At 42.2% G+C, this 22,125-nt stretch overlaps 1 protein-coding gene across 3 annotated transcripts in view; it reads right to left on the bottom strand.

Moving 5' to 3' along the window:
- LOC132893319 (tight junction protein ZO-2) overlaps positions 1-22,125 on the bottom strand; it is a 129,113-nt gene that overhangs the window by 41,390 nt on the left and 65,598 nt on the right. For all 3 annotated transcript variants that reach the window (XM_060932332.1, XM_060932331.1, XM_060932330.1), the window contains 6 exons: positions 10,748-10,801; positions 7,847-7,971; positions 7,600-7,702; positions 6,913-7,462; positions 4,639-4,742; positions 635-788 (listed from right to left, as the gene is read on the bottom strand). In XM_060932332.1, coding sequence (XP_060788315.1) covers positions 635-788; positions 4,639-4,742; positions 6,913-7,462; positions 7,600-7,702; positions 7,847-7,971; positions 10,748-10,801 — 1,090 coding nt within the window. The remainder of the gene's footprint in view (positions 1-634; positions 789-4,638; positions 4,743-6,912; positions 7,463-7,599; positions 7,703-7,846; positions 7,972-10,747; positions 10,802-22,125) is intronic.

Below are 22,125 nucleotides of genomic sequence, written 5' to 3'. Positions count from 1 at the left end.
GATTGTTGAAAAACGGGGCTTTGGTTTAGCTTGAAAATGGAGAAAATGGCAATAAAAAGTGGTGTCCCCCCCCCAAAGAAAAAAAACCCCACTGTTTATATAATTGAGATTGAGAACACTACAAAAATGGCATATTGGCAAGTAAAAGTAGCTCAAATATCCTAAATATAATCACATAACCTGAATATAATCAAATTTATTTAGGATTTTGCCTTGCAAGATTGCAACAAACCAAACACATTACCTGTCAAACCTACATTACTCATGAGTAAAAACATTTAAAAATCAGGCTGAATAAGCTTATATTTGGTTTACAATAGAAAAAAAAAAAGATACATTTGCCCATACTCAAGATATTTTCACTTGCTAAGATATGTTGTTTGTTTGCAATAAGTAACCCATAATCAAATCATGGTACCCTGAATAAAATCACACTGAATACTCGTATCTCAGTTGTGCTGACATCTTTTAATATTATAGCTCCAGTGCATGAATTAAATGGACTATATGAATAAAAGTTTATTATAATGATGCTTATAAAGCTGTATTCATGAGCTACAGAGAGAGCTGGTCCAGTACAAGCTACTGCCAAATAGCATACATCAATCAATAACCCGCTCCAGAATGTACTCACCGTCAGGCTCGGAGTCGCTGTCTGCCAGGGCCGGGATGCGCACCAGGATCTGCCTGTGGTCCCTCTGCACCACCAGCTGCAGTTTCCCCCGAGATTTCTCAATCAGCTTCCCCGCATCACTCAGAGACAGATTCTCCGTCACGGTCCCATTAATCTGTCCCACAGCAAATAAGCTAGTTACAAACATATTCCTGTTTGCTAAGGGGCTTCACACAGTGTTTATACAACAACTAAACACAAAGAAAGAAGACTAGAAGAAAAGCATGGGCACAATCTGTGGTTTAAAGGAAACACTGTCTTTCTGGGATCGTTCTGTATGAAATTAATTTTGTGTCAAAAGCCATCATATATGAACAAAATGGCAAGGTTGTAATTTTATAAACTGCACATTTCCAGATAATACTTTAGATTATATAGACAAGTGTTTGACTGGGAAATACACCACTCATTTTTCATACGAGCTACAACTGGAACATGGAGAACCAAAACCATGACAAATCTCTATGTGTCACTCGTGAGGAAATCAATGAAATTGTTTTGATAAATTTGGGTACTTTTCTTTTGTGAATGTGTCTATAAAATAAAAAGAAAATCACATGTTGGCTTGAAGATATGAAGTTTATCTTCTCATGTTGAAAAACTCGCATTTTTCAAACGAAATACTCAAATGGATCTGATGGCGTATTCACACCTACGTTGTTTGGTCCGGACCAAACGAACCAAATTTCCCTTGGTCCGGACCTTTTGGGTTGGTCTGAATACAAACCACCGAACTCTGGTCCGGACCAAACAAGCGGACCGAGACCGAGCTGCAAGGTCGGACTCGGTCCGGACCAAAGGAACTCTGGTGCGGATCTTTTGGAGGTGTGAAAGCAGACCGGACCTAATCCGACAGTTTTGCTTTTTTTGTACCTCGGGAGCTTCCGTCGTTTGTCGAGCATTATGGGAAACAGAGTCTTGACACTCCACCGCAAAGTGCAAACACTGTTTCGGTTGTCAAGGGAACCTTACAACAGTCGTTCAGTCACTCAGACCAGTGGTAGGCTAGACTACAGAGTACAAAAAATGAGTAGGGGCAAACGTGGGCCGAGAAAGAAACGCGTACCCTTGTGGATATATGGGCAGATGTCCACATATCTGAGCTTTTGGAGAGAACACACAAAAATGCCGATGTGTTTGCTGTATTCAGTGAGAAAATGAAGGAGAAGGGGTTCACGCGCTCCCCAGAACAATGTCGGCTAAAAGTGAAGAAACTCCGTCAGACCTACATTAAAATCAGGGACATTCTTTCAAAAAGTGGCGGTACTAGCGACGCAAAAAAGAAATTAATCTATTGTGTGAAGAGCCAGAACTGTCACAACATGATGTGCGCTCATCAGCGCTATCCTCCGTAGCCGCCTTGCCCTTTGTCGTTGATAAATTACTTGTACAACAGCATAGTAATCGCACAATTGTGAAAACAGTAAAAACTGGAAAAAACATATAGCTTTGATGACATTAAAAAGAATAACAGCACGGAAAGCCTCCATGACTACTTTTGAACTTAACGCTTTGTGCGCGTGTCGTCTCTGACCAATAGCTGAACGACCTCAGGGCGCGTGGCTTTGTTGACAGATTTTGGTCCGCTTACTAAAATGTACAGTGTGAAAGCGAACCGCACCAAAATGAAAAAATAAAAAAAACATTTGGTTCGGACCAAAGCAAGTGAACTATCGAACTATCCTGGTCTGAATACATCCTGAGTGACATGTTTAAATAATATTGGCTGGCTTTTTTCATGGTAGATCAGATATATTCTATTTGGCTAGCATGATATTGAAGGAGTCGAAGATGAGCCAATATTATTATTATTATTATTATTATTATTATTATTATTATACATACACATTCCTTTCGGGTGTTCAACGTGCCTTTCTCTTTCAAAATTCTCTCAAAATCTTCTGTATTTAACAAAGCAAACCTGGCAGCCATGTTTGTTTACAAATTGTCACAGTCACTCGCTAGCGCCAAAGTTTTACGTCTCCGACGTGTGACGTCATGCTGCCTTGACAACCATGCAACATCGTAAACCATATTCAACGCTCATTCTCTATTGGGTAGAGTGACGTAATACACATAGGATAAGCGATATGCTAACAATACAGCATGCTATCAAACCAAATGAATGAAACCCGCTAGAAGGGAATAGAACACGTGTTTTTATTCCATGGAAAAAGTGTCCTGTATGTATAATAATTCCCGATATTTCACTCCGATGACGTCACTCCCAGTGTTTTCCCGCTAACTAGACGCGCGTTGTCAAAATGGCGAACCGGTTCAAAATTTAAATTCTTTTGATTAACCCTCATCCTACCATGCTATTTTACACCTTAATCTTACCATGTGGGGTCCGTTTGGACCCCAATACTTTTCTTTAAAATTAAAGCTTATAAAGACAAAATCACCAGATAAGTTTTGTTCAGAACATCTTGTATTAATAACAGCAATACACTAAAGGGCCCAAGGCATAAAGAACACACTTAACCTTCATCCTACCAGCCAATTTTACATACACAAACTACCAGGCGGGGTCCGTATGGACCCCAGGAGGGAATACCTTGAAATCAATGCAGTAAGAACCAATTCAATGCAGCAAACAGACATAACTTTATTGAAGAACAAAATCCACTATGGCTGAATATCAATGATGTATTATAAATGCAATAACATTGCAATAATATTGCAATAACTAGCATACATGTAGCAAATTATAGCGCCACAAAAAAAATTGGCATTATATACATGATTTTTGCAGCTCATGCAGCTGTAAAACATTCTGGATTACAACTTAGGTCTTTTCTTACAGAATTTAAAACAAAAAAGTAATTGTAAAATAATTTAGGGCTTTTGTTTTGCAGCCTGTGCTTATTGCAGCAGTGGGGTCCACACGGACCCCAAGAAGGAATGCCTTGGTAGTTTCATTATGGAACATAAAAGAAATAAAAGAAGTTAACTTTCAGTGTGCTATTCAATTATAAAATGAAAGACAGATAAACTTTACTCTGGGGTCCGGTTGGACCCCAGTAACAAATTAATTATACCTCCACAATGCAAAAAGCTGATCTTCTGGTGCTTTAGTGTTTTAATTAAGACATAAATTCCGACAAATTCATAAAACGGTGAGGCAGTATGTCACATTTTTAAAATGGCAAACAAACATATAGGTGCGGGGTCCAGATGGACCCCACTTGGTAGGATGAAGGTTAAGTTGAGTATTTTTTTGTGGCTGTGTCCATATAATATAATGAACATTACACGGTGGCGCGACGATATGAAGTCTGTCTTCTCACATTGAAAATATTTTCACTTCTTCACTTCACTCACTCGTGAATATGTTCACCACTCGAAGATAAACTTCACATCTTTGCACAACTGTGTAATATCTTCTATATATCTCCCGTTACAGATTTTGCATGGAGAGGTTTAACAGTTTGTAGACATGGGTCATAGTTCTGTTTAGCTCCACCCCCTCAGACTTTCAATGATTATTCTAGGCTACACTCACGTTACCTGGCTGAAGTGACACAAAACCAATTTTCTGCCTTAACATGACTGTGATATAATTTTTTCAGGATTGTGTGGACACAAAAATATGGCCCAAGAGCTCAGCCACATGTGCAGATCTGATAATACATTTGAAATGTTGCAATGAAGCTTGTAATGTGATTGCCGCTGTATAGTACACTATTTATGGAATTCTGCTTTCAAAATTGTACAATAGTGAAATGTCTGTCAAAAACTGAGGTGAAATCATGTGCTTTGGCAGAATAACCACTGATTTACAAAATCACAGAAGTGGGCGGGCTTATTGCAATTTGTAACTGCACCAAGACAGAAATTGGGATTTTTTTTTTTTCAATAAATGGACTGTACCTGACAAACATGGGTTCGAGTCACAGTAACAGATTAACAGCGAGTGTTAAAATTATTCTTGGCAGAAAAAAATAATTCCATAAGTCTGGTACCTTGAGAATGATGTCGCCCTCCTGCAGGTTCCCGTCTCTGGCAGCTAGTCCTGTGCTGGTCATCTCTTTGATGAAAATCTGGCTGCCCAACCGAAGACCATACTCTGGAAGAAAAGGTTGAAAATTCAGTAACTCACTGTTTGGTTAATCCTGACTTCAACCACAATGACCTCAACTACATAATTAAAGATTTGACTACAGCCCAGCACACCCGGAGGCGAACACCATCCAATCCAGCAAACAGCCAGGGACTGAAAACCAATTAAATCAAGCCAAAATGTAGAGTCTTGACTGAACAGCCTCAATAAAGCTTTCCATCCAGAAGATCATCTATTATCCAATGCTTTGCTAAATGAAAAAATTAATTTTTGTCCAATAAAATAAGCTTCAAAGTGCTACCCAGTCCCATGTTTTGGTTGCCAAGTTTAATGTATTTCACATCATATTTGTGCCCTCAACAACAACAACAAAAAAAAACAAACAACGAAAAAAAAAGCCCCACAAAGTTGTTCGTTAACATTTCCATACATGTCAACCTATACGGAATGTCCGTATTTTATACGGATTTGATTCAATAAACGTAGTATACGGGCGTATAAATAAAGTTATACAGATTCTTTAAAAAAACTTCAATATTTATTTAGAGCTATAATCAATTCCCATGATGATAAAAGAGCGCATAACATTTACAAACGTACTGTACACCACAGCCAGCCAGTAAAGAGTCTTATGAAATCGCGCATTATCTTGTGGTAGCGAGACTTTGTTCCACTTTTGATCATGCGCACACCACATTGCGAGAATCCCGCCAACCGTGAAGTCATAGACATATAAACATAGACGCCGCCTTCTGCGTAGAATCATACGTCATCCTCGCCGCCATATTGGATGTGGCAAAGTGGAGATTCTTCAGCCGTCTCTGGTATAGCGTCTAGACAGTAGCCGAGAATAAAGATGCCTCATTCATGTGCTGCGTTTGACTGTACCAACAGGTTTACCGTCCAAACGAGATCACATGGGATTACCTTTCACAGGTGAGACTGGAAAAGTACTTTTCATTGTATTTGGTCATTATAACGCAATTTTACGAACAGATTTTCCTGACTTTGTGGCTAATATGAAGTCTCGTGCATAATAGCTGCTCGGTGAAACCTGTCTCCAAACAACGAAGTATTTCCTTCGTAACTATGCTGATAACACTTTGTTTTTGTCAAACATTGAAGCTTTGTATTCATTCTGAAGGTTTATTGTTATTAATATTGAATAAAAAGTAACTGGGATATATCATTGTTAATTATCATTCAAATTTTAGGTAAATTATTTTAATTTGCATCTTATACGGATTTTATAAGGGACATACGGATTTTGGAGGTTGGTTATACAGGTTTGATTGACCAAAGGTTGACATGTATGCATTTCAGCTATGACATTTCATGTCCTGCCCTTACGTCACACATAAGAGATATTCTCGAGTCTGGTGTTTTTATTTTCTCTTGAGGTGCAAGGTGACCGTTACTCACAGCAGGAGAATTATATGATGGCTTTGCACGCGTTTCCACCTGCGAGTTCCTGATTCTGAAATCATTTATTGCTCTAAACTCTAAACCAGACACCGCACACAACCAATTACTGTATGTAAGCATCTTAGCAGCACCTTAGCAGCTTTTTTCCACCACCTTCAGTGTACTTGAAGAGCACACAGATCTCAGTGAGGGTTGAAAACTCAGTGGCCTTTTCTACAGCCATAATGAGGTGGAGTGGTACTCAGTGTGTGGCTAGTGGCTCAGACTACATGCTGTGAACCACTGGTGAAAAGATGAGAGGAGACAGGGTGTTATAAGAAAAATCACAAGGCAAGCTCTCTTGTTGCCAATCGCCTGGCCCCAAAATAAATCAGATTCAAATATCCTCAATTGTTAGCTGAAGTAAACTCTATACAAAAGTAAAAGAGAGTATTCTTGCATAATAACCACCTCTGCAAAAATGTTGTAGACATATTTTCTTAAACCTGTTCCTCGTAAATTGCGTTCCCTCGGGCCATACCCCTGCATAGCTCAGCACTTCCCTTGCTAAACCTCACCTGATCCAGCTTACAAAGAGCTTGAAGATTAGCTGCCGTTAATGATCTGAGAAACATCAAAACACTAAACTGTCACCAGAGGCCTGGAAAAAAAGAGCACTCCTTTCACTATATTCCTAATTCACCTCCTCAGCTAACTGGCTGCCATTCACATGACTTCACGACTGTATCTAGTAACATTTTTGAGTACTCACCCTCACTGGGCCTGTTTTTCACAAGCAGGACATTGACGGGTGGCTCCAGCGGCTCCTGGTAGTCTCGATCTCTCCCACGCCTCCCACTAGGTGATGGCGAGTCCTCGTGCAATCGGTCTCTGCTGTAACTCCTCATCATCCTGTCAGAGTCGTATCTCTTCGAGTCATAGCCTGGCGCAGGACTGCCTCCGCCTACGTAACCAGCCCCGTGGCCACGGCTCTGCTGCCCATGGTAGCGTGGCTCAGGACTGACACTGCGGTCCAGGCTCCGTCCCCGGCTCCCGTCCCTACGGTAGTTCCGATCTGGGCTGGGGGTTCTGTCTGTGCTGCGGCCCCGGCTGCGGTACTCCTGCTCCAAGGTGCCACGATAACGGTCTGGTCCACGTGGGTAGCCCAGTCCGCCATTACCCCTGGGGAAATCCGAATCTGGATCACTGTGTGTGCTGCGGTTGTCTTCAGGGTAGTAGCTGGACAGGTGGTAGTCCCGGCTGTCCCTGTCTGGAGAAGGGGGACGCTTGAGGACAGCAACTTTGCGAGGCCTTTTCACTGTCTGTTAAAAAAAAAAAAAAAAACACTGATTTAATCCAATCTCAATGACATTTCAATAGATATGACATTAAGAAAAAGGCACAACTGTGTACCAGAACCAATCAGGCTTTACACAGGGCTTGTTAGAAGCCAACTCACTATTTTAGCCATTTTCCCACATTTTCGGAGTTGCTGTACAGCAAAGGGATGAGTTACGTTATCCATGGAAATGCTGTTGACCTGTATAACCCGGTCATTCTCACTGCCAAACAGCACAAAAACATGCAATCAAATTATTTCAGAGCAAACAGAAGATACCAGACTGGGGTTGACACTTGCCCCAGTCTGAGAGGTAAGTCTAATGTTTCTGATGTTTGAGAACAGAAAGAGAGGGAAGAAGACGTACAACAGTAAACCATCAGCTGGGCCTCCCTGCAGGACATCAGACACGATGATGGACGTCTCACCGCTGTCTATGTTGGGATTGTCTCTGCCACCAGACACAGCGATTCCAAACCCCATCTTGGAGTCCTGAGAGACAGAGAGGATATATGAGAAGGAAACTGCTCTCCAGTTCAAAGCTCTCCTAATGTCTCTTGCCCTGATCAAGTCATAGATCACAGATATTAAGACAGTGAAACAGGAAGACATTAAGATTTTAATATACAGAAATGGTGAGGCAATTAGGCAGTGTGATGGTCAAGCAGTTAGACAAGATTTGTGCTTTAGGCAATATCTGTACACACTGGCAGCATTAATCTCTTGTTTATACCCACTGCAAGGTGGCATCGATACAAAACCCAGCTCTGGCCTGCACTCTATCACTGTCCCGCTCCCAACAAACAGCCTCACTGTCTGCAGCAAGCAATATAAAGTAGTATCATTTCAGAGCTGTACACTGGGAAATACAGCATAATGACTGTCTATTACTCTCAACCGGACCAAAACTAACCTCTCCAAGCGTAATTAGGTCAGCAGAGAACATGACGGCAAGATTGGGAGGATGGTCAATGGTACAATTGTGGCGGATCTTTAACTAGAACATTTAGTGCTGATGTACAGCCCAGTTGGAGGTCAATTTGAGGTCAGTGATGTTTAAATCAAAGTTCTACTCATATTCAGGCAGCTAGCAATAAAATATCTGCTCAGAGGAAAAAAAACAAAACAAAACAGTATATGGACAACCAATATTTAACTAATCAGGGAAAAAGGTGTCTGCACAGCACTTGAGTACTTGTACATGTATTTTGGTGGTGTGATGTTGGACAGAAGCCATGACTTAATGGTTAGTAAAGCAGCTTTGGGACCAAAAGGTTGCTGGTTCAATTCCCTGGATCAGCCGGACTGGCTGAAGTGTCCTTGAGCAAGGCACCTAACGCCCAACTGCTCCAACAAGAGTGATGGTGTACCTTGTGTCTGATTAGCCAAAGAAAAACTGATGTGATTATCAGTTTGGGTGGTGCCTGGCCAAAACTAAAAATGTTGGCGAGAACACTGGGGGTTGTATTGCTTTAAAATTTGAATTTCAAACCAGTTAACTTCAACTAACTCCCACAAAAATGGCTCAGGTGCATCACTCCACTCCTGGAAAACTGTTTGGTGGTTTTCTTGCTCTAACACACCTGATTTGGTGGCATGGTGGGACAGCAGGTAGTGTTGGGACTCCGCAGTCTCAGGTTTGAGCCTGAGCTTGGGTTACTGTTTAAATTTTGTATGTTCTTAATATATCCATGTTTATTCTGGGTATTCCAGATGTGAATTAGTGTATAAATGTATAGAGTGCGGGGCGGCACGGTGGTGTAGTGGTTCGCGCTGTCGCCTCACAGCAAGAAGGTGCTGGGTTTGAGCCCCGGGGCCGGCGAGGGCCTTTCTGTGTGGAGTTTGCATGTTCTCCCCGTGTGGGTTTCTTCCGGGTGCTCCGGTTTCCCCCACAGTCCAAAGACATGCAGGTTAGGTTAACTGGTGACTCTAAATTGACCGTAGGTGTGAATGTGAGTGTGAATGGTTGTCTGTGTCTATGTGTCAGCCCTGTGATGACCTGGCGACTTGTCCAGGGTGTACCCCGCCTTTCGCCCATAGTCAGCTGGGATAGGCTCCAGCTTGCCTGCGACCCTGTAGAAGGATAAAGCGGCTAGAGATAATGAGATGAGATGAGATGAGATGAATGTATAGAGTGCCCTGCTATGGACTGGCATTCCATCCAAGATATAGTCCCACCTTGCACCCAGTTCGCACCCGGTTCTCAGGATAGAATCAGAATCAGAAACACTTTTATTGCCAGGTATGTGAACACACACGAGGAATTTGACTCCGGTTCCACTTAGCTTTCATAGTACAAAACAGATAAAAGCGTATACACAAACCAACCAACCAAACAAACAAAGGAATGGTGCAACTGGTGCATAGGAATAATGGTAGGCTCCAGATCCAACACAACCCTGGTTACTGAAGATGAATGAATGCAAGAGGTGTGTTAAAGCGGAAAAATAACCAAACAAATAACCTTCTGGCTCATGCCCTAGTTTTGCTCTATGGGAAAGTACCCAGGTGTCAGGCTGCTGGTTATAGAGCACCTTGCTGTTCCAGTGAGACCGCCATCATGCCCTTGAGCAAGACATTTATGTATGTATTTACAGTATGGAAAGAGACTGGGTGTTGACTCAAAACATTTTCATTGGTCAATAAAATGAGAGTGAGTGTAAAGTTGATTTTAGAGGAGCAAAACCTGACAGTCTAGCATCACCATGATAAGTGCAGACTATCGATTAGTCAGATAAACAGGGGTTTTAAAAGCTGCCGTGGGAAATTGCTGTGAACTCTGCCAGCTTCCTGCTCGGTTCAAACCTCCCCAGATCCTGCAACTGCTTCCTCCCTCTGCCCTGGTCATCGCGTTCCCGGAACAGAACAAGATCCCGCTTGATGTGGCACACCCGCTGCACATGTCAACACGCTTAACCACTTCCTCAATATATTATACATGAAGATGGCAGGAAATAGTTGGTCAGGAAATGGATGTGTGTGTGTGTGCGCGTGCATGTGTGTGTTTACATAGGTGTTTGTGCAAAGCTCTGGCCAGCTGGGTGATTTCTCATGCCGAAGATGAGAGGAGCTATTCCTGTGTGGTGAGAGGACAGACGAATGAAGCTGATTCTCTCAGAGAGCCGGGAAGAGGAAAGCAGAAACTCTCAGCAATCCTGCCTGACATGTCAACTGATAAGACAGTTGCAATGGAGGAAAGGGACAAGGAATAATACACAAGAATAAAACATTGCAAGCCTTAGACAAGTGAATGGAAGTGGGGACATACCCGCTGTAGAGTCACAGTGTACTGCTCCCACACGGTCTCCTCCATTCCTGAGCTCTGTAGAGAAGCATATGAATATTAATATCACCTTAATGACTTAAACAAAATATTACTCACTGGTTGTGAATATACTGTGTATGAGTGGGAGTACACAGGGGCATTTGCATTAGGATATACCAGTGCTCATGGTCTCTTAGCAACATCTTTACATTCGGAACTTCACTGAAGTAATTAATTTTACAAGAGTTTTAACAGTAATATAATCACTATAAATCAAAAACATATAATGCAATGCAGTCAATGGAAAGTGGCCATTTTTGTTGTTTTGTCCCTCCAGTACTCCATTCATCCATCCATCCATCCATCCATTATCTGTAGCCGCTCATCCTGTTCTACAGGGTCGCAGGTGAGCTGGAGCCCATCCCAGCTGACTACGGGTGAAAGGCGGGGTACACCCTGGACAAGTCGCCAGGTCATCACAGGGCTGACACAGAGACAAACAACCATTCACACTCACATTCACACCTACGGTCAATTTAGAGTCACCAGTTAACCTAACCTGCATGTCTTTGGACTGTGGGGAAAACCGGAGCACCCGGAGGAAACCCATGCGGACACGGGGAGAACATGCAAACTCCGCACAGAAAGGCCCTCACAGGACCTTCTTGCTGTGAGGCGACAGTGCTAACCACTACACCACCATGCCACCCTTCCAGTACTCCAGTATTTCTAAAATTAACTATTATTTCAAAGATACCTTAAAAATTTGATGACTCAAAATAACATGTAAAGGATCAAGATAGTTCTTTATTCTATTTACAGTTGCCCACCTGGACATTAGCTCCAAGCCCTTATTTGCTTGGCAGGGCTCCAAGAACTCTAATTTGATTTGAACAATATTTACACCCATGCTGAGTGAAATATATATATATCATCTCATTATCTCTAGCCACTTTATCCTGTTCTACAGGGTCGCAGGCAAGCTGGAGCCTATCCCAGCTGACTATGGGCGAGAGGTGGGGTACACCCTGGACAAGTCGCCAGGTCATCACAGGGCCGACACATAGACACAGACAACCATTCACACTCACACCTACGGTCAATTTAGAGTCACCAGTTAACCTAACCTGCATGTCTTTGGACTGTGGGGGAAACCGGAGCACCCGGAGGAAACCCACGCGGACACGGGGAGAACATGCAAACTCTGCACAGAAAGGCCCTCGCCGGCCACGGGGCTCGAACCCGGACCTTCTTGCTGTGAGGCGACAGCGCTAACCACTACGTCGCCCCATATATATATATATATATATATTTATTTTTCATTCTTGAGGGACCAAAAGTTACTGAACATGCTGCACAACTAAGTGGTCCTTCATAAAGAAAAAAAAAATGCTCAACAAAAATTAACAAGATTACCTGTGAGCTACGTATCCCCCCGTTCTCACTTATATCAGAACGCAAGCAATCGAAAGAATAGGACACTTATTATGAATGTTGATTTCAACAAATAATTAACCCTGAAACAAGTAAGTAAAGAGCAGTGTCTCTCCCCAGGGATTTCAAATAGCATCCTGGTAATCTGTCATTTTGAAATAGCATTTTGCTTCTTGAAATAGCGTCAAAATCCACCCTATATGTTTTGTAAATACATTCAGTTGGTAAACAGGAAGTCGATGTGCGACAGACCTGAAAACGGTATACACGGTATAGAACCCCAAGCTGAAGCTCGGTACCAAATATCAAGCAATTATGATTTGTAGTTGCGAGAAAAGTGTTACGAAAATGTTGTAAATCCACACTATATATGTTTCATAAATACATTCAGTCGGTCAACAGGAAGTTGATGTGCGACGGACCTGAAAACGGTATACACGGTATAGAACCCCAAGCTGAAGTTTGGTACCAAGTGGTTACGATTTGTGGTTGCTGAGAAAAAGGGTGTTTCGGATGGACAGAAATACGGAGATACGGACAGACGGACGGACGGACAGAGGTAAAAACCCAGTATACCCCCCTCCTTCGGAGCAGGGGTATAAAAATATCAGCATGGAGATAAATATCCTAGATATGCATGATAGACTACCAAGGAGAGAAGAATGTACCAGCATGACTTTAGATGGTTTGTTACAAGATGCAAACCACCAGAAAGGCCCAAGAACCAAATATCCAAGTTTGGTATAAGGATGTAGATTTGTCGAGTAAAGTCTGGACAAGACAGATGAGACAAAGATCAAGTTCTACCAGAGTGACTGATAGAACAGGAATATAAGATTAGGTAAGCCTAACCACAGCCAATTTATTTGATAATATGCAAATGTTTTCACTTATGGTCCTCTCAGTTTGGTGCCTCAGCGTAACAAGGATGTGATTGTTATATGATTCACCCAACATAGATGTTAGTTTCCTCATATTAGGGCCATACTTTCCCTTCCTAATCATGGTTTCATTGAGAATCTAATGAGCAGGATTAAAGAGAAAACAACAACAAAGGTCCAGTGTTGGCCAATTATATGAAATGTTATATTAAAATAACTCAAAACAGAGCACTTGTTAACTCTTACTATACTGAGCAAAGCAGGGCAGATGAAAGGAAAAGGGATACACTACTGGTAGCAGTACAGTCTGACGTCTGTTTTGCACACGTTTATGGGTAGTTTTGTGTTTTTAATGAGAGCATTTTGAGAGAAAGAGAGAGAGAGAGAGAGGAGAGATGAACGCTCCAGAATGATTTCATGGGAACTCATTTGACTGTACTACTTCCCTTGTGTGGTCTGTGAACAATGCTACAGTTCTCAAACTAAAAACTATTCATACACACAAAGACACAAGCACATACACAGCTCGAGGGTGTCAGTGTTCCCAGATAAGCAGACAGACATCTGGGTCAATATGATGACCTGAGAACTAATCACAAATCCAGTATAATCCACAAACTTTTCAATCATCCCCAAAATATGAACATTTCAACCTTCACAATCAGAGTACCACCACAAAACATGACCAACTTTAACTCCAGACCAACACAAGACCATCTCCAACTCCACAGTCCACTACGAGTATATGCAGGTGGTGCTATTAACAATGCATGAACACTACAAAAAGACGTTTTCCCAATCCAAATTCTAAATCTCAAACTTCCTCTTGGGAATCAATAAAGGTACAGTGGTGCTTGAAAGTTTGTGAACGCTTTAGAATTTTCTGTGTGTCTGCATAAATATGACCTAAAACATCATCAGATTTTCACACAAGTCCTAAAAGTAGATAAAGAGAACCCAGTTAAACAAATGAGACAAAAATATTATACTTGGTCATTTATTTATCGAGGAAAATTATCCATATCTGCGAGTGGCAAAAGTATGTGAACCTCTAGGATTAGCAGTTAATTTGAAGATGAAATTAGAGTCAGGTGTTTTCAATCAATGTGTGAGTGGGCACCCTGTTTTATTTAAAGAACAGGGATCTATCAAAGTCTGATCTTCACAACACACGTTTGTGGAAGTGTATCATGGCATGAACAAAGGAGATTTCTGAGGACCTCAGAAAAAGGGTTGTTGATGCTCATCAGGCTGGAAAAGGTTACAAAACCATCTCTAAAGAGTTTGGACTCCACCAATCCACAGTCAGACAGACTGTGTACAAATGGAGGAAATTCAAGACCATTGTTACCCTCCCCAGGCGTGGTCGACCAACAAAGATCACCCCAAGAGCAAGGCGTGTAATAATCAGCGAGGTCACAAAGGACCCCAGGGTAACTTCTAAGAAACTGAAGGCCTCTCTCACATTGGCTAATGTTAATGTTCATGAGTCCACCGAACAACAATGGTGTGCATGGCAGGGTTGCAAGGAGAAAGCCACTGCTCTCCAAAAAGAACATTGCTGCTCGTCTGCAGTTTGCAAAAGATCACGTGGACAAGCCAGAAGGCTATTGGAAAAATGTTTTGTGGATGGATGAGACCAAAATAGAACTTTTTGGTTTAAATGAGAAGCGTTATGTTTGGAGAAAGGAAAACACTGCATTCCAACATAAGAACCTTATCCCATCTGTGAAACATGCTGGTGGTAGTATCATGGTTTGGGCCCGTTTTGCTGCATCTGGGCCAGGACTGCTTGCCATCATTGATGGAACAATGAATTCTGAATTATACCAGCGAATTCTAAAGGAAAATGTCAGGACATCTGTCCATGAACTGAATCTCAAGAGAAGGTGGGTCATGCAGAAAGACAACAACCCTAAGCACACAAGTCGTTCTACCAAAGAATGGTTAAAGAAGAATAAAGGTAATGTTTTGGAATGGCCAAGTCAAAGTCCTGACCTTAATCCAATCGAAATGTTGTGGAAAGACCTGAAGTGAGCAGTTCATGTGAGGAAACCCACCAACATCCCAGAGTTGAAGGTGTTCTGTATGGAGGAATGGGCTAAAATTCCTCCAAGCCGGTGTGCAGGACTGATCAACAGTTACCGCAAATGTTTAGTTGCAGTTATTGCTGCACAAGGGGGTCACACCAGATACTGAAAGCAAAGGTTCACATACTTTTGCCATTCACAGATATGTAATATTGGATCATTTTCCTCAATAAATAAATGACCAAGTATAATATTTTTGTCTCATTTGTTGAACTGGGTTCTCTTTATCTACTTTTAGGACTTGTGTGAAAATCTGATGATGTTTTTGGTCACATTTATGCAGAAATATCGAAAATTCACAAACTTTCAAGCACCACTGTTGACCACCAGCATCTCATAACTTCCTCAAACTCCAACCAGAACAGCAACATTATCACCCCATAATTCCACCAAACATTACACCAAAACCCCACAACTTCCTCTCCTTACTCTGCTAACAGACCACCATCCACATCCCACAATTTCCTGAAGCATCAGAAACCCAACACCAAAAAAGTCATCAACAACAGAAAGAAAAAAAAAAAGTAACTCAGGAAGCTTCACATAAAAAATGATCTCAAAACAAACATCCATCTTTATATAACTCAGCTTCATTATCCAGACTGCACAAACTAAAACCTTTTCTTAGAACTAACCATGTGAGACAACTGGTTATGTAAGAACCCTCCCCCTATTGAGTGTCGCAACAAAACGCCTGATTTCAAAGATGTTCTTGATGGAATCCCTGTGGAAATAAAAACTATTTAAAATACAACCCCGATTTCAAAAAAGTTGGGACAAAGTACAAATTGTAAATAAAAACGGAATGCAATGATGTGGAAGTTTCAAAATTCCATATCTTATTCAGAATAGAACATAGATGACATATCAAATGTTTAAACTGAGAAAATGTATCATTTAAAGAGAAAAGTTAGGTGATTTTAAATTTCATGACAACAACACATCTCAAAAAAGTTGGGACAAGGCCATGTTTCCCACTGTGAGACATCCCCTTTTCTCTTTACAACAGTCTGTAAACGTCTGGGGACTGAGGAGACAAGTTGCTCAAGTTTAGGGATAGGAATGTTAACCCATTCTTGTCTAATGTAGGATTCTAATTGCTCAACTGTCTTAGGTCTTTTTTGTCGTATCTTCCGTTTTATGATGCGCCAAATGTTTTCTATGGGTGAAAGATCTGGACTGCAGGCTGGCCAGTTCAGTACCCGGACCCTTCTTCTACGCAGCCATGATGCTGTAATTGATGACAATGCCAAACCACATACTGCATGTTGGAAAATGCAAGGTCTTCCCTGAAAGAGACGTCGTCTGGATGGGAGCATATGTTGCTCTAGAACCTGGATATACCTTTCAGCATTGATGGGGTCTTTCCAGATGTGTAAGCTGCCCATGCCACACGCACTAATGCAACCCCATACCATCAGAGATGCAGGCTTCTGAACTGAGCGCTGATAACAACTTGGGTCGTCCTTCTTTAGTCCGAATGACACGGCGTCCCTGATTTCCATAGAGAACTTCACATTTTGATTCCTCTGACCACAGAACAGTTTTCCACTTTGCCACAGTCCATTTTAAATGAGCCTTGGCCCAGAGAAGGCGTCTGCGCTTCTGGATCATGTTTAGATACGGCTTCTTCTTTGAACTATAGAGTTTTAGCTGGCAACGGCAGATGGCACGGTGAATTGTGTTCATAGATAATGTTCTCTGGAAATATTCCTGAGCCCATTTTGTGATTTCCAATACAGAAGCATGCCTGTATGTGATGCAGTGCCGTCTAAGGGCCCGAAGATCACGGGCACCCAGTATGGTTTTCCGGCCTTGACCCTTACGCACAGAGATTCTTCCAGATTCTCTGAATAATACACTGTAGATGATGATATGTTCAAACTCTTTGCAATTTTACACTGTCGAACTCCTTTCTGATATTGCTCCACTATTTGTCGGCGCAGAATTAGGGGGATTGGTGATCCTCTTCCCATCTTTACTTCTGAGAGCCGCTGCCACTCCAAGATGCTCTTTTTATACCCAGTCATGTTAATGACCTATTGCCAACTGACCTAATGAGTTGCAATTTGGTCCTCCAGCTGTTCCTTTTTTGTACCTTTAACTTTTCCAGCCTCTTATTGCCCCTGTCCCAACTTTTTTGAGATGTGTTGCTGTCATGAAATTTCAAATGAGCCAATATTTGGCATGAAATTTCAAAATGTCTCACTTTCGACATTTGATATGTTGTCTATGTTCTATTGTGAATACAATATCAGTTTTTGAGATTTGTAAATTACTGCATTCCGTTTTTATTTACAATTTGTACTTTGTCCTACCTAACTTTTTTAGAATTGGGGTTGTAGAAGTGTAAAAGTGTCACTTCACCAGGTTTTGATCTTGTTTCCAAAGTCACACTTTAGGTTCAAGTAAAAAAACAAACACAAAAACAAACAAAAAACCCCCACCATATATTACCATCATAGTGAAAATATAAATACTCATCTCATTATCTGTAGCTGCTTTATCCTGTTCTACAGGGTCGCAGGCAAGCTGGAGCCTATCCCAGCTGACTACGGGCGAAAGGCAGGGTACACTCTGGACAAGTCGCCAGGTCATCACAGGGCTGACACATAGACACAGACAACCATTCACACTCACATTCACACCTACGGTCAATTTAGAGTCACCAGTTAACCTAACCTGCATGTCTTTGGACTGTGGGGGAAACCGGAGCACCCGGAGGAAACCCACGCGGATATGGCGAGAACATGCAAACTCCACACAGAAAGGCCCTCGCCGGCCACGGGGCTCGAACCCGGACCTTCTTGCTGTGAGGCGACAGCACTAATCACTACACCACCGTGCCGCCCTATAAATACTCTGAAGTAGAAATTATTACACAAGTATAAATACTGTATGCTATGCTTAGTTATGTAATAACAGGGCCAAACTCACTTACACATTTAATTTAGCCCTGTATCCTAATATAAGCATTAAATACTTGTTAGAACTAATGTAGCTATTTTAGTGTTCATGAAAAAAAAGTACAGGATGGATAGTAATCTGTAACGGTTACTATTTTTGAACTGGTTTCTTAACAGACATATTAGGGTTCTTTTTAAATGTCCTACGGTAGCTTCTGTCCAAAGTTTGTACATCAGCGCTCTCTCACTCACTCAGTCAGTCAGTCGTCTTGAGAACTAACCCAGAAACCCCAGTGCTCAAGAGCGCAGCTTTCAGCTCTTACTTAAGGATCAGAATAAGGTCAGGACTCTGGTCTCCAGCATGGCGCTCAGGCGGCTCGGCTCCCTGCAGCACTCAATAGCACACTTACTGCAAGCTGACAGAGACTTTGCCTGCAGACTGGTGTATGATGGTGGATATACAAAGCAACTAGGATGGCAGCTGCTGAAAGCGTGTCTGTAAACAACGCTGAATTTTCTCAGTATTACCACGATTTGAACGGTCGAGCAAAGATTTGATGCAAAGAGAAGATAGATACGTGTGGTTTTGACCCATATTATTTTAAAAAGTCGGATTTTTCTGAGAGCCCTGCGATGACCTGGCGACTTGTCCAGGGTGTACCCCGCCTCTCGCCCATAGTCAGCTGGGATAGGATTCAGCTTGCCTGTGACCCTGTAGAACAGGATAAGTGGCTACAGATAATGGATGGATGGATAGATTTTTCTGAGGATAAGACACTTCTACCGACCATCGAGTACCCAGATATATCATTCTACCTGGTTTGGCTGACTTTGTGGGTCGACAAATCTCAAATGAAGGCTTATAAGTCCATGGAAGCCTATAACTTCTTTGTCTCTGGATGGGTAAATATTAATTAAACCAGTCAACAATGACAAAGCAGTTGTACTTACAAGGATAAGTTAGGGCTTCTTTTGCATTTAGTTTACGTCTATGTGTAAACAACAGACGAAGTGTGAAATTTTGACAAGTCTCTAGCTTTATGGCTCACAAATCACATTTCAGTTTATTTCAGGTACAATTTTGCTGGCGCTCCTAGAAGCGAAATGGTAAATACACGTGTTAAAATTATAACAACGACTGAGTGAACCACGACAAGGCAATTTTGCTCATTTTATAGCAAAATTCTAGCAACACGAAATAAAATTCTTCCATGATATTATTGAGAAAGCGTTTGAATCTCACCTGAGATAAAATGATTACTGAAAACACGAGCTGTTTTGGTTTTAGCCTCTGTTAGATCAGCCCTGCTGATGTTGTTCAGCCGTGCTCGTCTCCTCTCCGTACTAAACCTCAGACTTTCCTCGCCCTCTTTCCGAATCACGGACGGAATTCTCAAAAAATCAGAACGTGCTACGGTCACGAGTACTGTTGTGACCACAACCATATACAGCACAAAGATATGGTATACCTAAAAGAACGCTCACAGCAGTGGAAAAACAAAGAGAGTTGCGCACGCGTGGCTGTTTTGTATGGAATGTCGCTTGACCCTGCATTTGTATATCCACCAACATGGCTGACATCCGGGATTCTATGTTGCTTTGACGTCACTTGCAGGTCAAGGATTCCTGTTCTTGGTTGACAAGAGCCTAATGTTGTGTTCTGCTTTTGTAGCCCAGCCCAGTCAATGTGCATTCTGAGATGCTTTTCTGCTCAGCATGGTTGTAAAGAGTGTTTCAGTAACTGGAGCCTTCCTGTCTGATCGAACCGGTCTGGCAATTCTTCTCTGACCTCTCTCGAGAACAAGACTTTTCCAACCGCAAAACTGCTGCTCACTGGATAATGATGTCTCGTTTAATTTGATTTATTTTGCACCATTCTATGGAAGAGACTTGTGTATGGACAAAAATTCAGGAGATCAGTAGTTTCTGAAATATTCAAACTGGCCTGTCTGGTACCAACTACCATGCCATGCTCAAAGTCACTGAGGTCACATTTTTTTCTCCATTCTGATGTTTGGTATAAACATTACCTAAAGCTCTTGACAGGTATTATCATGGTTTTATGCACTGAGCTGCTGCCACAGGATTGACTGATTCTGAAATACAGGATCTCTGGCTAGAATTAGGGCTTAATGATACAATCTCATAATACCTATGAACAACAGTGCATCTCTACCTCTACTGCTGCAGACTGGCAGGTGTGTGTGTGTGTGTGTGTGTGTGTGTTTTCCTGCCACTTCATCCATAAAGTAGAAGCATGTTAGCACAGACCACTGCAGTGTACACTACCTAGCATTTAACTATGACTACACAAGAGACCGAGAGCTGCTGCAATCCTATCTCTCTCTCTCTCTCTCTCTCTCTCTCTCTCTCACACACCATAAACAGTACATATGTCCATAGCAAGCAACCAAGAAACCTGAAACGTGCACACCCCCTCATACACACATCCATTACAGCTGGTACATTTCCCATGGTGCTAGTCTTAACTAATCACACACCTGATGTACAACTGGAGCAGCTCTCTGTGTGGCTGCATTAGTGGAATAGCTATGATACTGAAAAAAAAGAGTAAGCGCACACTGGCGCTGATGCTGATCAAGCAGTGAACATGGATCTCTCAGCAAACATCACACAAGCAACATGTTAAGGCCAATGTGAGGCCATAAAAAGGCTACAGCATACAATCACATACTGTAGCTATCCATCAGCCAATCGTGTTGCAGCAGTACACACACACACACACACACAGCTGGCAAAGCTAAAAATTCACTTTCCACCTGAGGGACATGGAGCCAGAAACACCTGCTTCCCTGCTCTTACGCAATGGAAATGCCGTGCCACATACAGCAAAATATCATCGTCTAATATATACAGGATTTGCTAATATCGGGGTCATTCCTAATAGTACCTTTTCTGTCCCTGAGGAGAAGAAGTTCATATTTATTAAGAGCCCAATTATTTGGTTCTATACAAAAATATTATTAATTGAATCATTTTTGCCACTCATCATTGTATAGTACGTCTGTGTTTCTGTGGATGACTCCAGTCATACATCTACTGAACAATACACCAGGCTTGTAGGATTCGAGTCCAGGACTCAGATTCGAGTCCGACTCGTGCTCTAATTTTACATATTCGTGACTCGACTTGGACTTGAGCACTGATGACTCGGACTTGGAATCAGACTCGTGCATTAACTGCATTTGGACTCGTAAATTGGAGACGGAAGACTCAGATTTTTTCTTTATTTTTTTCGTAACATGCCATAATAATTTGGCATAAGATATTTATATCTACATTAATTTTTATACTAATTTTGTGCAACGGTGGTGTAGTGGTTAGCGCTGTCGCCTCACAGCAAGAAGGTCCTGGGTTCGAGCCCCTGGGCCGGCGAGGGCCTTTCTGTGTGGAGTTTGCATGTTCTCCCCGTGTCCGCGTGGGTTTCCTCCGGGTGCTCCGGTTTCCCCCACAGTCCAAAGACATGCAGGTTAGGTTAACTGGTGACTCTAAATTGACCGTAGGTGTGAATGTGAGTGTGAATGGTTGTCTGTGTCTATGTGTCAGCCCTGTGATGACCTGGCGACTTGTCCAGGGTGTACCCCGCCTTTTGCCCGTAGTCAGCTGGGATAGGCTCCAGCTTGCCTGCGACCCTGTAGAAGGATAAAGCGGCTAGAGATAATGAGATGAGATGAATTTTGTGCAAGAGAATGCACATTCACCTGTTCAGGAACAAACGAACATTAACGGTGCTAAAATGCCTGGAGAGAACGCCCCTAGGATTGTCCGCTTTGCTTATACAGACTTCTCGTGCAGTGGGAAAAAAATGCACTGCTATGTGTTCTATATGTAGAAGAACTATCGAGGAGACGACGGGGACGACCTCGAACTTCAATTGTCATTTGGCAAGACTCCACCCAGAGAAGTCAGTGACACGCTATGTTCATTGCTCTGTTGATGGCGGGGCTTGCTTGCTGAGCGATGAACTAGCTAGTGTTAACCCTCTCTCATGTTATTTGCCCTGCTGATAGTGGGTGGGGTCACTGAGTGATGAACAAGCTTTTTATCTG

The sequence above is a fragment of the Neoarius graeffei genome, chromosome 10, assembly GCF_027579695.1.
Source record: "Neoarius graeffei isolate fNeoGra1 chromosome 10, fNeoGra1.pri, whole genome shotgun sequence".
Taxonomy (NCBI): domain Eukaryota; kingdom Metazoa; phylum Chordata; class Actinopteri; order Siluriformes; family Ariidae; genus Neoarius; species Neoarius graeffei.
This window is presented reverse-complemented; position numbering and strand designations above follow the sequence as displayed.